The sequence below is a fragment of the Salminus brasiliensis genome, chromosome 18 (genome assembly GCF_030463535.1).
Source record: "Salminus brasiliensis chromosome 18, fSalBra1.hap2, whole genome shotgun sequence".
Taxonomy (NCBI): Eukaryota; Metazoa; Chordata; class Actinopteri; order Characiformes; family Bryconidae; genus Salminus; species Salminus brasiliensis.
The window spans coordinates 32,354,509-32,372,117 of NC_132895.1; the positions used below are offsets into that span (position 1 = coordinate 32,354,509).

A 17,609-nucleotide genomic window follows, 5' to 3' on the forward strand; every position below is an offset into this window, starting at 1 on the left:
CTCCCTCATGCTAAGAGGAAGAAACCTTGAGAGGAACCAAGACTCAAAAGAGGAACCCATCCTCCTCTGGTCGACACCGGATAGACTGATAGATAACGGGAAAGCAGTAGAATCAGTGATCAGATAGAGAGAAAGTGGGATGTTGTCGTTACCAGGAGCCACATTAGACGACTTCGATGGATGAGCCCTTCTTGGTCATCTTCTTCGTCTTCTTCAGGATCTGTTTGTGGGACAATAAGAGAAAGTCTGAGCAACTGAACCATTTCTCAATCATCTGAAGTGATTTTGCAGTTTAAAGATCTGGGGCTGTCCCAGTCCCTCAACACTCACACATACCTTAAACTGGGGGAGCCTCTGTCTCTTGGGTCCCTTCTTCACTGTTGGCTGCGGTAGCAGGACTTCTGGAGTCGCATTGTCACGCCTTTGCTCCGCACGAGCAAGCAGGAGCTTCAGCAGAGGCAGCAGGATGACGGACACCCTACTGGGAAGGAGAGGAGGAGCGACGCACCACAGACTTACCTCTGAAAAACCTCCTCATCCTCTCTCGAAGTGAGCGGGAGGCTTTTACAATTGGTGCCACTAGGCAAGCTTTAGCTGCAGCGCAAAACGAGCTACAGCCGAAGCAGCCGCACTCCTCCCCCACGACCTCCACGCTTCGGCAAGCTCCACTGCTGCCGTGTTCTGGCTCAGGCTGAACCTCTCGACACGTGACAAACTCCAGCCCATCTCCTGAGCTCAAACAGGAAGAAGTCTGAAACACTTCCTGTGTCTGCTGAAGTGAGTCCTGGTCTTCAACCGCTACCACAAGGAACCTGCCTATACGTCTGGAGATGATACAGAAGCAGGAATGAGGTTAATGGATTGATGAGGAACTTAAGCCTTAATCGGGCCGATTCCGGTCCGCGGGCCGTATGTTTGACACCTCTGTATTGGACTGAACAGTACTACCAAACTTCAGGGTGAACTGTAATCCTGAATCTTACCTTGCTGCAGAGGGACGAGCTGTGGAAGTCTCTACACTGCTGGAGGAGTGAGTCGCTGCTCTGCTCGGACCGGCCTCTTCTGGATCCTGTGGTGGAGAGGAAAGGGTCGTTATAGAATTTACACACAAAGCTGACGCTTTCTGGAATGGTGGCCAACACAGATTTGGTATCTGCTTTGGTATATTTCCCACCAAACCTCACTCTGAATGACTCTGTTTCCATGGTAACTGATTGATTATGTGGGAATCTGAAGGAACTGTTGTAATGTTGTGAGGTGTGTTCTATGACTTACGGTGTTCCTCTTCTGTAGCTCAGAGACACAGGGAGAGCTTCTCACAGACAGAGACCTGCTCGAGGATTGAACCCCAGACTGCACCTCCAGACTGCTGGAGCTGTGCGGCAACCTGAAATGGAAAATCAGAGGTAAATCTCCTGTAGGAACATATAAACCTGCAACTTGATGCTGGAGCTCCAGCACAGAGGTTTACTTACGGCTCCTGGCTGGTCTGCAGCCAAGGGTGCTGGGCCACCTTAGTCGCCGAAGGCCGGACGAGAGCATTGTAGCGCAGCATGTACGAGATGAAGGCGCGACAGGGCTCCTCCACATTACTGGGATACTCCAGGGGTCTGAGCTGGCGGAGTGGGAGTCTTTTCCTGTTGCCGGCTTTGAAGGGTAGTCTCCCGGTGACCATGTGGTAGAAGATCACGCCCAGACTCCAGACATCAGACCTCATGGGATCATGTGGTACACGCAGAAGCACCTCCGGTGCAGCATAAAGAGGAGTGCACACGTATGTCCGACACAGTTTGGGGAAGCCTTCGTAAAATCGCCCAATGCCAAAGTCGGTGAGCTTCACTTTGTTGTCAGCCGTCAGCAGAACATTCATACACTTCAGGTCTCGATGAGCGATGTTCTGCTGGTGCAGGTAGACCACGGCACAGACGAGCTGAGAGAACCACGTCCTGGCCTGGTCCATGGGGATGAAGGAGAGCTCCCGGACCTTTCGAAAGAGATTCGTCGTGGCAGCCTCCATCACGACGTAGGCATGTCCGCTGGGCATCTGAAAGATTTCGTGGACCTGAACTATGTGAGGGTGTCTCACTCTTCTCAGGATGGCGAGTTCCAGGGGCAGATATTCACGAGAGAATTTAGAATTTTTTCTTCGGGGCTTCATTATTTTAATGGCCACCTGTTCGGAGTGTCTTTCTGACGTGGCCAGTTTCACCATGCCGAAAGTCCCTTCACCGAGGCTGCCCACCAACTCGTAGCCCAAGCTTCTCAGAGGACCGTCGGTTTTCATGTTGTTTCCCTGTGTATGGAAGGTGGAGCAGAACGTTAGAGGGTTCAGTAGGTGAACGGTTCATTTTGAGGGTTTAAGAGTGTTTCTGACTCTCTTAAGCTTTATATTCTGCACACCTCACCAGAACCTCACCGGTAAACAGCACTTCAGATGCTAAAATGATCAGAACATCTGCTTTTGATCTTTTGCAGCTTCAGTTTGAAAAACCAAGGCTATGACTGACCAATTTCCCCCCAGTTTAACTAAGCCAACTAACCCACCCGCTCACCAGGACTCCCCCCATCACTTGCAGTGCTCCCGGGCAAGCACATGCCTCCTCTGATACATGTGAAGTCAGCCACCGCCTCTTTCTGAACTGTGGCCAATGCAGCATCACTAGGCAGCCAAAGTGCTCGGAGGAAAGCCCTGGATCCCCAGCTCTGATACATCAGCTAACAGACGCCTGTGCCGACCAGCATCACAATGTAGGTGATGAGGGGGAGAGCGCCATCTACCCACCCGGAGAGTGAAAGAGAGCATGGCCAATTGTGCTCACCCAGGCTCCGGCTGCTGATGGCGAAGCAGCCATAGGCGTCACAGCGAGTGATCAGTATTAAGCCCATCAAATCTAAACTATCTAACAAACTAATCTATTAAAATATTAACATTATCTAGAACGTTCCAATTTGCTGGTTCTAGTGTTGTTGAGAACTTTGTTCTTTAATTCAGATTTGTTTGTGATCTGTAATCAATAATTGGTACTTACCTTATCCTGTGTGGGAGGGAAGCAGCTCTAGAACCCGTTTATCAGGTTCTAATGTAAGTGGCTCTAGAACCGAGCCAAATGACATCAGCGTCGATGTGACTGTAGCAATCAACTGTCTCGTGACCTGCTGAATCCTAACTGAGCCAGTGAGGGAGAACACGCCTTATATATAGAGGCCGCTGTGATGTCACAATTGCAGTGATGTCACAACTGCTGTGATGTCATAATGGAGGGGTGGAGTCAGGCCACAGGCCAGTGTTCCTTCATTGACTGTATAGGACTGTATGTACACACAGTGCTGTGAAAGGGGATTCACCCCTTTAGTAACTCAGTCAGCACATGAACCACATTGCAGTGATGATGGGACTGAGTTGATTGAATACAGCCAGGCCTGTTGAGTGTGAACCTCATTCATACTGAGGTTCAGTGTCAGATCCGTCCCAGCCAACACACTCACGTGGGGCTCACGTAGGTGGAATTGTGGGCTAAGTGGGTTCCAGGTGGGCATTGGCTCTGAGTGCATGACCCAGTTGCATGAAAATCCTCTATGCCTCCTTTCTTTTTCCTTTTGCAGTATTTTTGTTTCCTTTTTTAATTTTTATTATTTTTTTAATCCGCTTTTGATATTTTTTAAAATGTATTTATTCATTTAATTAGCTTTTTAAGGCTAACAGGTTAGCTACAGGAGCTAAGCCAGCAGCAGTACAGCTGTTCACTCACAGGAACGCATGGGGAACTGATACGGCTGATATTTGAGCACTGCTGAATCCTTTCAGGTTCTCCAGTTTTTATGGTACTTTTTTGTCGTGTGAGAGATATTTCTGTTAGAGATCAGAAGAGTAGACTGAAGCTTAAAAATACAGATCTGAACCTTCTGAGGTTGACGAGCTCTCTTCATACTGAAATAGTTGCAAAAGCATTTACATGCAGCCGGACGGACAGAACCCCTGTAATAGCCCTTCTCTCTGAACGCCATCACAGTGTGCAGTACCAGCATGTGTCTGAGGGGGGCAGCAAAGGAAAGTGAGAAAGGCACAACAGGCCAGACTTTCACTACCCCTCAAAGGTTTGTTTGGTGTTCATGTTTGACGTTATTACTCATATAACTGCATATAGAGTCAGATTTTATCAATTGTAAAGGCTACTAAAATATTTATTATAGATACTGAATCATTAATAAAGGCTACTAAAATATTTATTATAGATACAGAATCATTTATAAAAGCTACTAAAATATGTATTATAGACACTGAATCATTTATAGAAGCTAAAATATGTATTAAAGATACAGAATCATTTATAAAAGCTACTGAAATATTTATTATAGATACTGAATCATTTATAAAGGCTACTGAAATATTTATTATAGATACTGAATCATTTATAAAGGCTACTGAAATATTTATTATAGATACTGAATCATTTATAAAAGTTACTAAAACATTTATAGATACTGAATTATTTATAAAAGCTGGTAAAATATTTATTATAGATACTGAATTATTTATAAAAAACTGCTAAAATATTTATTATAGATACTGAATTATTTATAAAAACTGCTAAAATATTTATTATAGATACTGAATTATTTATAAAAACTGCTAAAATATTTGTTATAGATACTGATTCATTTATAAAAACTGCTAGAATATTTATTATAGATACTGAATTATTTATAATGGCTACTGAAACATTACAGTACATTCTGAATTCTTTATAGTAGATTCCTAATCATTTATTGGATAATGATTTATGAGCATAATTGGATAGTGAATGGATTATAGTACATTCTTAATTATTTAGTGTAGATACTGAGTCATTTACAACAGATACAGAACACTCGTGTGTATATACTGAATCACAATAGCTACTGAAATATCTGTTGTTGATTATTTATACCAGATTCTGAATCATGTATACAAAAATACTGAATCACTTACAGTGGACATTGAGTACTTTATCGTAGACACTGAATTATTCATAGTTAATTTAGTGTATATACTGAATCATTTAGAATGCCTACTAAAATATTTAATGTAGATACTGAATCATTCACAATAGCCACTGAAACATTTGTAGTAGATTCTGAATCATCAGAAGTAGGTATTGAATTCTTTATAGTGTATAGTGAATCATTACTTGTAAATACTGAATCATTTATAGTCTGCTGAGTAATTGTTAGTGGATACTGAATCATTTACTATAGATACTGAATTCTTCATAGTAGATTTGGAGCCATTTATTGCTAAAGGTAAAGTAAATGATTTACAGTAGATTCTGAATCACTTAGTGTTTATTACAAATCATTTATGATGGCACCTGAAAGAGCTAGTGAACCTACTGAATCACTTACAATAGCTACTGAAACATTGAGTGAACATTCTGAAATATTCATAGTAGGTACTGAATCATTTGTAGTAGGTACTGACTCATTCATTGTAGATACCTAATCACTAATAGTAGGTTCTGTAGGCTCAATAATAATTGAATATATGACCTAATCCAGAAACCTGAGTAAATCAGATTAAATCTGACCTGCTCCAGATACCCGGCCCAGTAAAGATTAACGGTGTGAATATAATAATTGATTAAATCTCACTCCATAAAGATTCGATCACATCATTAAATGATATGTGAATAGCTTCAAATATGAATACCCAGAGAAAGTAGCATTGTAGCATTATGTTCACAAGAGTTAGCTTAGCATCATGCTCTCAACTACAGGTTAGACTAATAAACACTGTAAACCAGTAGGCTAAGCTACTTGCTAGTTTATTAATAGTACACAGTAACCATTAATAAACATCATAGAGCTGGATAATAAATAAAGTAATGAGGCTGTAATACAGATAAAAGAGGTAAATACTATAATTTGAATAATACTACCTGTTGGTCTGTCTACTTTGAGGAGTAGAGTACATGACTCAGGAGTGCTCAAACCTCAGCTAATCGTCTTGTAGAAGTCGATCCCCACATTTAAAAGTTCTAGTGTTCGAGGTGGTGAATCTAAACTTAACACTATAAAACTCTCCTCATGAAAGTTTTCTTCTTAGAACCTTAATTTTCCAGAAATCCCAAAGAAATGCTGAATATTTTCTGTGGTAAAATGATGAAACGTCTCAGGCTGGTGAAGCTGCTCAGCAAAGCTTTATTTCTTAACAGTGTCATTTCAGAAATGTCTCTAAGGGCTAAACTGACATTCAGAACATAACTAAAAATCTATACCCCCTTCCTAAAGCTCCTCCCAGATAACACAGTTCCTCATTCTACCATGAAGAGCAATCCCAAACTTCCTGACCACAGGTGAGGGTGGGGACGTAGATCAACTGCAGCCGCCTAACCTACCACTGATCTCACAATCCCTTCTCCCATCACTCGCCAACAAGTCCCTGAGAGTCCTCCACCTGGGCTAGGTCCACGCTCTCTACCTGGAGGGAGCACGCCATCCTTTTCCGGGATACTACCATGGCCTCAGACTTGGAGGTGCTGATTCTCATACTGACCGCTTCACACTCAGCTGCAAACCCTTCAAGTGTGTGGTGGAGACTCCCGACACGTAGAGGCCACAAGGGCGACGTCTGCAAACAGCAGAGCTGGTCCACCTTTTCACAGCCAGAACAGAACCCACACTGATCCTCCTGCATCTGAGGTTTAACTGTCGGACGGATTCTCCTTTCCGGTACCCTGACATGAACTTTCCCAGGGAGGCTGAGAAGTGTGAAGCCTTTAAAGTCTGCACACACTCTCTGGCCCCCTTTCTTGCAAATGGGGACCACCACCACCCTGAGGCATGTTCCTTGGGATTAGAAAATCCTCCAGATTTTCCTTCCAGTGCTCAACAACGTCCACAGCTGAGTTCAGAGGTTCACCGCCCTTACTGAGCACAGTTTCCACAGTGTCCCTCACTCCTCATCTGTGTTGTCGGAGCATTTTCCAGAAAATCCTTGACAGTCATTCTCCACGGCCTCTCCGAACTCCTCCCATACTCTGGATTTTGCTTCTGCCACTGCCAAAGCTGCTACCTATTTTGCCTGCTGGTACCCATTAGCAGAAGTGGGAGTACCCCGACCCAACCGAGCTCAGAAAGTCTCTTTCTTCCACCTGATGGCCTCCCTCACCGCAGGTGGACACCAAAAGGTTCTTTGGCGTCCACTGTAATGGGCACCAGCAAGCTTCTGGACACAGCTATGCACAGCCGCTTCCTCGATGGAGGTCTTAAACCAGGTCTACTCCCATTCCATGTTTCCAACCTCCTCCGGAACATGTGAGAAGCCCTTCTGGAGATGGGAGTGGAACGTATTGTGGATGGCAGCCTTTCCTAGCAGACCCTCACTACTTGTTTGGGCCTACCAGGTCTGTGTGGCTGTTTACCCCACCACCCGATCCAACTCACCACCGGATGGAGATCAGGTCACAGCTTGGCACTTCTCTTTACCCATGTGTCCGAAACACATGAAATGACCCAAGCCCAAGCTGCTCTGGTACCAAGTACAGGTGAGCAACCTTGTGTCTGAACATGGTGTTTGTAACGGACAAACCATGACCAGCACAGAAGTCCAATAACAACTCACTGCTCGGGTTCAGATCAGACAGGCCGTTCCCCTGATCCCTCCTCTCCAGGTTTTCCAGTTATTGCCCATATTAGCGCTGAATTCTCCCAGCAGAACAACAGAGTCACTGCATTGCACTCTCTCTAGAATCTCACCCGCAGGTATCGTCCCAAAGCAGCTTTACAGAAATCCGGGTCCGAGCCTCTTTTGAGCAAGCCAGTGGCGACAGTGGCAAGGACAAACCCTCATGCTAAGAGGAAGAAACCTTGAGAGGAACCAAGACTCAAAAGAGGAACCCATCCTCCTCTGGTCGACACCGGATAGACTGATAGATAACGGGAAAGCAGTAGAGTCAATGATCAGATAGAGAGAAAGTGGGATGTTGTCGTTACCAGGAGCCGTATTAGATGACTTCGATGGATGAGCCCTTCTTGGTCGTCTTCTTCAGGATCTGTTTGTGGGACAATAAGAGAAAGTCTGAGCAACTGAACCATTTCTCAATCATCTGAAGTGATTTTGCAGTTTAAAGATCTGGGGCTGTCCCAGTCCCTCAACACTCACACATACCTTAAACTGGAGGAGCCTCTGTCTCTTGGGTCCCTTCTTCACTGTTGGCTGCGGTAGCAGGACTTCTGGAGTCGCACTGTCACGCCTTTGCTCTGAACACGAGCAAGCAGGAGCTTCAGCAGAGGCAGCAGGATGACGGACACCCTACTGGGAAGGAGAGGAGGAGCGACGCACCACAGACTTACCTCTGAAAAACCTCCTCATCCTCTCTCGAAGTGAGCGGGAGGCTTTTACAATTGGTGCCACTAGGCAAGCTTTAGCTGCAGCGCAAAACGAGCTACAGCCGAAGCAGCCGCACTCCTCCCCCACGACCTCCACGCTTCGGCAAGCTCCACTGCTGCCGTGTTCTGGCTCAGGCTGAACCTCTCGACATGTGACAAACTCCAGCCCATCTCCTGAGCTCAAACAGGAAGAAGTCTGAAACACTTCCTGTGTCTGCTGAAGTGAGTCCTGGTCTTCAACCGCTACCACAAGGAACCTGCCTATACGTCTGGAGATGATACAGAAGCAGGAATGAGGTTAATGGATTGATGATGAACTTAAGCCTTAATCGGGCCGATTCCGGTCCGCGGGCCGTATGTTTGACACCTCTGTATTGGACTGAACAGTACTACCAAACTTCAGGGTGAACTGTAATCCTGAATCTTACCTTACTGCAGAGGGACGAGCTGTGGAAGTCTCTACACTGCTGGAGGAGTGAGTCGCTGCTCTGCTCGGACCGACCTCTTCTGGATCCTGTGGTGGAGAGGAAAGGGTCGTTATAGAATTTACACACAAAGCTGATGCTTTCTGGAATGGTGGCCAACACAGATTTGGTATCTGCTTTGGTATATTTCCCACCAAACCTCACTCTGAATGACTCTGTTTCCATGGTAACTGATTGATTATGTGGGAATCTGAAGGAACTGTTGTAATGTTGTGAGGTGTGTTCTATGACTTACGGTGTTCCTCTTCTGTAGCTCGGAGACACAGGGAGAGCTTCTCACAGACAGAGACCGGCTCGAGGATTGAACCCCAGACTGCACCTCCAGACTGCTGGAGCTGTGCGGCAACCTGAAATGGAAAATCAGAGGTAAATCTCCTGTAGGAACATATAAACCTGCAACTTGATGCTGGAGCTCCAGCACAGAGGTTTACTTACGGCTCCTGGCTGGTCTGCAACCAAGGGTGCTGGGCCACCTTAGTCGCCGAAGGCCGGACGAGAGGATTGTAGCGCAGCATGTACGAGATGAAGGCGCGACAGGGCTCCTCCACATTACTGGGATACTCCAGGGGTCTGAACTGGCGGAGTGGGAGTCTTTTCCTGTTGCCGGCTTTGAAGGGTAGTCTCCCGGTGACCATGTGGTAGAAGATCACGCCCAGACTCCAGACATCAGACCTCATGGGATCATGTGGTACACGCAGAAGCACCTCCGGTGCAGCATAAAGAGGAGTGCACACGTATGTCCGACACAGTTTGGGGAAGCCTTCGTAAAATCGCCCAATGCCAAAGTCCGTGAGCTTCACTTGGTTGTCAGCCGTCAGCAGAACATTCATACACTTCAGGTCTCGATGAGCGATGTTCTGCTGGTGCAGGTAGACCACGGCACAGACGAGCTGAGAGAACCACGTCCTGGCCTGGTCCATGGGGATGAAGGAGAGCTCCCGGACCTTTCGAAAGAGATTCGTCGTGGCAGCCTCCATCACGACGTAAGCCTGTCCACTGGGCATCTGAAAGATTTCGTGGACCTGAACTATGTGAGGGTGCCTCACTCTTCTCAGGATGGCGAGTTCCAGGGGCAGATATTCACGAGAGAATTTGGAATTTTTTCTTCGGGGCTTCATTATTTTAATGGCCACCTGTTCGGAGTGTCTTTCTGACCTGGCCAGTTTCACCATGCCGAAAGTCCCTTCACCGAGGCTGCCCACCAACTCGTAGCCCAAGCTTCTCAGAGGACCGTCGGTTTTCATGTTGTTTCCCTGTGTATGGAAGGTGGAGCAGAACGTTAGAGGGTTCAGTAGGTGAACGGTTCATTTTGAGGGTTTAAGAGTGTTTCTGACTCTCTTATGCTTTATATTCTGCACACCTCACCAGAACCTCACCGGTAAACAGCCCTTTAGATGCTGAAATGATCAGAACATCTGCTTTTGATCTTTTGCAGCTTCAGTTGGAAAAACCAAGGCTATGACTGACCAATTTCCCCCCAGTTTAACTAAGCCAACTAACCCACCCGCTCACCAGGACTCCCCCCATCACTTGCAGTGCTCCCGGGCAAGCACATGCCTCCTCTGATACATGTGAAGTCAGCCACCGCCTCTTTCTGAACTGTGGCCAATGCAGCATCACTAGGCAGCCAAAGTGCTTGGAGGAAAGCCCTGGATCCCCAGCTCTGATACATCAGCTAACAGACGCCTGTGCCGACCAGCATCACAATGTAGGTGATGAGGGGGAGAGCGCCATCTATCCGCCCGGAGAGTGAAAGAGAGCATGGCCAATTGTGCTCACCCACGCTCCGGCTGCTGATGGCGAAGCAGCCATAGGCGTCACAGTGAGTGATCAGTATTAAGCCCATCAAATCTAAACTATCTAACAAACTAATCTATTAAAATATTAACATTATCTAGAACGTTCCAATTCACTGGTTCTAGTGTTGTGGAGAACTTTGTTCTTTAATTCAGATTTGTTTGTGATTTGTAATCAATAATTGGTACTTACCTTATCCTGTGTGGGAGGGAAGCAGCTCTAGAACCCGTTTATCAGGTTCTAATGTAAGTGGCTCTAGAACCGAGCCAAATGACATCAGCGTTGATGTGACTGTAGCAATCAACTGTCTCGTGACCTGCTGAATCCTAACTGAGCCAGTGAGGGAGAACACGCCTTATATATAGCCGCTGTGATGTCACAACTGCTGTGATGTCACAATTGCAGTGATGTCATAATGGAGGGGTGGAGTCAGGCCACAGGCCAGTGTTCCTTCATTGACTGTATAGGACTGTATGTACACACAGTGCTGTGAAAGGGGATTCACCCCTTTAGTAACTCAGCCAACACATGAACCACATTGCAGTGATGATGGGACTGAGTTGATTGAATACAGCCAGGCCTGTTGAGTGTGAACCTCATTCATACTGAGGTTCAGCATCAGATCCGTCCCAGCCAACACACTCACGTGGCTCACGTAGGTGGAATTGTGGGCTAGGTGGGTTCCAGGTGGGCATGGGCTCTGAGTGCATGACCCAGTTGCATGAAAATCCTCTATGCCTCCTTTCTTTTTCCTTTTGCAGTATTTTTGTTTCCTTTTTTAATTTTTTTTATTTTTTTAATCCGCTTTTGATTTTTTTTTTATGTATTTATTCATTTAATTAGCTTTTTAAGGCTAACAGGTTAGCTACAGGAGCTAAGCCAGCAGCAGTACAGCTGTTCACTCACAGGAACGCATGGGGAACTGATACGGCTGATATTTGAGCACTGCTGAATCCTTTCAGGTTCTCCAGTTTTTATGGTACTTTTTTGTCGTGTGAGAGATATTTCTGTTAGAGATCAGAAGAGCAGACTGAAGCTTAAAAATACAGATCTGAACCTTCTGAGGTTGACGAGCTCTCTTCATACTGAAATAGTTGCAAAAGCATTTACATGCAGCCGGACGGACAGAACCCCTGTAATAGCCCTTCTCTCTGAACGCCATCACAGTGTGCAGTACCAGCATGTGTCTGAGGGGGGCAGCAAAGGAAAGTGAGAAAGGCACAACAGGCCAGACTTTCACCACCCCTCAGAGGTTTGTTTGGTGTTCATGTTTGAAGTTATTACTCATATAACTGCATATAGAGTCACATTTTTTTGTAAAGGCTACTAAAATATTCACTATAGAGACTGAATCATTAATAAAAGCTACTAAAATATGTATTATAGACACTGAATCATTTATAGATACTGAATTATTTATAAAAGCTGGTAAAATATTTATTATAGATACTGAATCATTAATAAAGGCTACTAAAATATTTATTATAGATACTGAATCATTTATAAAAGCTACTAAAATATGTATTATAGACACTGAATCATTTATAGAAGCTAAAATATGTATTAAAGATACAGAATCATTTATAAAAGCTACTAAAATATTTATTATAGATACTGAATCATTTATAAAGGCTACTGAAATATTTATTATAGATACTGAGTCATTTATAAAGGTTACTGAAATATTTATTATAGATACAGAATCATTTATAAAAGCTACTAAAATATGTATTATAGACACTGAATCATTTATAAAGGTTACTAAAATATTTATTATAGATACAGAATCATTTATAAAAGCTACTAAAATATTTATTATAGATACTGAATCATTTATAAAGGCTACTAAAATATGTATTATAGACACTGAATCATTTATAAAGGTTACTAAAATATTTATTATAGATACAGAATCATTTATAAAAGCTACTAAAATATGTATTATAGACACTGAATCATTTATAAAGGTTACTAAAATATTTATTATAGTTACTGAATCATTTATAAAAGCTTCTAAAATATTTATTATAGATTCTCAATCATTTATAAAAGCTTCTAAAATATTTATTATAGATACTGAATCATTTATAAAAGTTACTAAAACATTTATAGATACTGAATTGTTTATAAAAGCTACTAAAATATTTATTTTAGATGCTGAATTACACTGCTCAAAAAATAAAGGGAACACTTAAACAACACAATATAACTCCAAGTAAATCAAACTTCTGTGAAATCAAACTGTGCACTTAGGAAGCAACACTGATTGACAATCAATTTCACATGCTGTTGTGCAAATGGAATAGACAACAGGTGGAAATTATTGGCAATTAGCAAGACACACTCAATAAAGGAGTGGTTCTGCAGGTGGGGACCACAGACCACTTCTCAGTACCTATGCCTCCTGGCTGATGTTTTGATCACTGTTGAATGTTGGTGGTGCTTTCACACTCGTGGTAGCATGAGACGGACTCTACAACCCACACAAGTGGCTCAGGTAGTGCAGCTCATCCAGGATGGCACATCAATGCGAGCTGTGGCAAGAAGGTTTGCTGTGTCTGTCAGCGTAGTGTCCAGAGGCTGGAGGCGCTACCAGGAGACAGGCCAGTACACCAGGAGACGTGGAGGAGGCCGTAGGAGGGCAGCAACCCAACAGCAGGACCGCTACCTCCGCCTTTGTGCAAGGAGGAACAGGAGGAGCACTGCCAGAGCCCTGCAAAATGACCTCCAGCAGGCCACAAATGGGCATGTGTCAGCACAAACGGTTAGAAACCGACTCCATGAGGATGGTATGAGGGCCCGACGTCCACAGATGGGGGTTGTGCTCACAGCCTATCGCCGTGCAGGACGCTTGGCATTTGCCAGAGAACACCAGGATTGGCAAATTCGCCACTGGCGCCCTGTGCTCTTCACAGATGAAAGCAGGTTCACACTGAGCACATGTGACAGACGTGACAGAGTCTGGAGACGCCGTGGAGAGCGATCTGCTGCCTGCAACATCCTTCAGCATGACCAGTTTGGCAGTGGGTCAGTAATGGTGTGGTTTGGCATTTCTTTGGAGGGCCGGACAGCCCTCCATGTGCTCGCCAGAGGTAGCCTGACTGCCATTAGATACCAAGATAAGATCCTCAGACCCCTTGTGAGACCATATGCTGGTGCGGTTGGCCCTGGGTTCCTCCTAATGCAGGACAATGCTAGACCTCATGTGGCTGGGGTGTGTCAGCAGTTCCTGCAAGATGAAGGCTTTAAAGCTGTGGACTGACCCGCCCGTTCCCCAGAACTGAATACGATTGAGCACATCTGGGACATCATGTCTCGCTCCATCCACCAACGTCACGTTGCACCACAGACTGTCCAGGAGTTGGCGGATGCTTTAGTCCAGGTCTGGGAGGAGATCCTCATCAGGAGCATGCCCAGGCGTTGTAGGGAGATCATACAGGCACGTGGAGGCCACACACAATACTGAGCCTCATTCTGACTTGTTTTAAGGACATTACCTCAAAGTTGGATCAGCCTGTCGTGTGTTTTTCCACTTTAATCTTGTGTGTGACTCCAAATCCAGGCCTCCATTGGTTAATAAATTTGATTTCCTTTGATGATTTTTGTGTGATTTTGTTGTCAGCACATTCAACTTTGTACAGAACAAAGTATTCAATGAGAATATTTCATTCATTCAGATCTAGGATGTAATATTTAAGTGTTCCCTTTATTTTTTTGAGCAGTGTAAAAACTGTTTGGTCTCAAGTTCAAAATATTGTTATATAGGTCAAATATATAGAGTTAAATGGCTCACAAATCCTTCAAGTACACTGAAGTTTTATTATTTTTCTACCATTGAAACTGAGTTGACTTACTGATGTGCACTGGGTTTATTTGTTATTTCTGAACTTGTGCATTTTTCCCATAACTAAGTAACTTATTTTTTTAGAGAGCCTCATTAAACAAAAAAAATCTGTTTATAACTATAACTTATACCCTCTACTTAATCATTGTTTATGTTTTTTTTTATTTTCTATTAGCCACCCACATCTATTCACACACACACACACACACACACACACAAAGAAAGTCACATCATTTCTGTGAATAAATATATGATTGTATCTTTAACCCTGTACTCCCTGGTCCAATGCATCGCTGTCCAAGCTCTCCTTAGCGTACCTAGAGAGACATCGACACTGGTCCAAACCCCTGAAGAATCCCAACCTATGGTTGACCTTTCCCTCAATAGCAGTTCCTATTGTGGTGTAACAAATTTTGTGTAGACTGTGAGTTAGCTAACGGAGCTACCGTGTTACGTATACGTGTTCTACAATAGCAGGTAACGAATCATGTAGTAGTAGGTACTGACTCATTGATAGTGGTTCTGAATTATTTGTTGTAGATACTAAATTATTCATAGTAAACATTGAGTCATTTATTGTGGATAGTGAATTATTTATAGTAGATTCTCAATCAGTGTACATACTGAATCATTTATAATGGCCACTGAAATATTTGTTATACATACTGAATCATGTATAAAGACTACTAAAATATTTATAATAGATAATAATTTATAAAAGCTACTAAAAGTATTATTATAGATACTGAATAAATAATAAAAGCTCCTAAAATGTTTATTATAGATACTGAATCATTAATAAAAGCTACTAAAATATTTATTATAGATACTGAATCATTAATAAAAACTACTAAAATATTTATTATAGATACTGAATCATTAATAAAAACTACTAAAATATTTATTATAGATACTAATTCGTTAATAAAAGCTACTAAAATATTTATTGTAGATATTGAATCATTAATAAAAGCTACTAAAATATTTATAGATACTGAATTATTAATAAAAGCTACTAAAATATTTATTATAGCTACTGAATCATTAATTAAAGCTACTGAAATATTTATTATAGATACTGAGTCATTTATAAAAACTACTAAAATATTTATTATAGATACTGAATCAATAAAACCTACAAAAATATTTATTAAAGCTACTGAATCATTAATAAAAGCTACTAAAATATTTATTATAGATACTGAATTGTTTATAAAAACTGCTAAAATATTTATTATAGATACTGAATTACTTATAATGGCTACTGAAACATTTTGAATTCTTTATAGTAGATTCCTAATCATGTATAACAGATACTGAATCAGTCATAGTAGATTCCAACTAATTTATTGGATAATGATTTATAAACAGTTGCATAGTGAATGATTTATAGTAAATTCTTAATTATTTAGTGTAGATACTGAGTCATTTACAACAGATACAGAACACTCGTGTGTATATACTGAACAGCTACTGAAATATCTGTTGTTGATTATTTATATGAGATTCTGAATCATGTATACAAAAATACTGAATCACTTACAGTGGATATTGAGTACTTTATCTTTGACACTGAATTATTCATAGTTAATTTAGTGTATATACTGAGTCATTTAGAATGCCTACTAAAATATTTCATGTAGATACTGAATCATTCACAATAGCCACTGAAACAATTGTAGTAGATTCTGAATCATCAGAAGTAGGTATTGAATTCTTTATAGTGTATAGTGAATCATTACTTGTAAATACTGAATCATTTATAGTATGCTGAGTAATTGTTAGTGGATACTGAATCATTTACTATAGATACTGAATTTTTCATAGTAGATTTGGAGCCATTTATTGCTGAAGGTAAAGTGAATGATTTACAGTAGATTCTGAATCACTTAGTGTTTATTACAAATCATTTATGATGGCACCTGAAAGAGCTAGTGAACCTACTGAATCACTTACAATAGCTACTGAAACATTGAGTGAACATTCTGAAATATTCATAGTAGGTACTGAATCATTTGTAGTAGGTACTGACTCATTCATTGTAGATACCTAATCACTAATAGTAGGTTCTGTAGGCTCAATAATAATTGAATATATGACCTAATCCAGAAACCTGAGTAAATCAGATTAAATCTGACCTGCTCCAGATACCCGGCCCAGTAAAGATTAACGGTGTGAATATAATAATTGATTAAATCTGACTCCATAAAGATTCGATCACATCATTAAATGATATGTGAATAACTTTAAATATGAATACCCAGAGAAAGTAGCATTGTAGCATTATGTTCACAAGAGTTAGCTTAGCATCATGCTCTCAACTACAGGTTAGATTAATAAACACTGTAAACCAGTAGGCTAAGCTACTTGCTAGTTTATTAATAGTACACAGTAACCATTAATAAGCATCATAGAGCTGGATAATAAATAAAGTAATGAGGCTGTAATACAGATAAAAGAGGTAAATACTATAATTTGAATAATACTACCTGTTGGTCTGTCTACTTTGAGGAGTAGAGTACAGGACTCAGGAGTGCTCAAACCTCAGCTAATCGTCTTGTAGAAGTCGATCCCCACATTTAAAAGTTCTAGTGTTCGAGGTGGTGAATCTAAACTTAACACTATAAAACTCTCCTCATGAAAGTTTTCTTCTTAGAACCTTAATTTTCCAGAAATCCCAAAGAAATGCTGAATATTTTCTGTGGTAAAATGATGAAACGTCTCAGGCTGGTGAAGCTGCTCAGCAAAGCTTTATTTCTTAACAGTGTCATTTCAGAAATGTCTCTAAGGGCTAAACTGACATTCAGAACATAACTAAAAATCTATACCCCCTTCCTAAAGCTCCTCCCAGATAACACAGTTCCTCATTCTACCATGAAGAGCAATCCCAAACTTCCTGACCACAGGTGAGGGTGGGGACGTAGATCAACTGCAGCCGCCTAACCTACCACTGATCTCACAATCCCTTCTCCCATCACTCGCCAACAAGTCCCTGAGACTCCACCTGGGCTAGGTCCACGCTCTCTACCTGGAGGGAGCACGCCATCCTTTTCCGGGATACTACCATGGCCTCAGACTTGGAGGTGCTGATTCTCATACTGAACGCTTCACACTCA

At 42.3% G+C, this 17,609-nt stretch overlaps 2 protein-coding genes across 2 annotated transcripts; both read right to left on the minus strand.

Annotated features, from left to right (window-relative positions):
• Nucleotides 1-163: 163 nt before the first annotated feature.
• On the minus strand, nucleotides 164-2,284 carry LOC140538805 (testis-specific serine/threonine-protein kinase 6-like). Its single transcript, XM_072661316.1, has 6 exons — nucleotides 1,476-2,284; nucleotides 1,276-1,387; nucleotides 984-1,069; nucleotides 633-824; nucleotides 337-478; nucleotides 164-220 (listed from the first exon to the last, which is right to left on the minus strand). Exons 1-6 carry the CDS (start codon nucleotides 2,282-2,284, stop codon nucleotides 164-166), a joined length of 1,398 nt encoding a protein of 465 aa, XP_072517417.1.
• Nucleotides 2,285-7,982: 5,698 nt separating this feature from the next.
• LOC140538806 (testis-specific serine/threonine-protein kinase 6-like) lies at nucleotides 7,983-10,096 on the minus strand. The gene is made up of 6 exons (XM_072661317.1): nucleotides 9,288-10,096; nucleotides 9,088-9,199; nucleotides 8,796-8,881; nucleotides 8,332-8,636; nucleotides 8,147-8,238; nucleotides 7,983-8,030 (listed from the first exon to the last, which is right to left on the minus strand). The coding sequence occupies exons 1-6, from the start codon at nucleotides 10,094-10,096 to the stop codon at nucleotides 7,983-7,985; spliced, it is 1,452 nt and encodes a 483-aa protein (XP_072517418.1).
• Nucleotides 10,097-17,609: the final 7,513 nt, after the last annotated feature.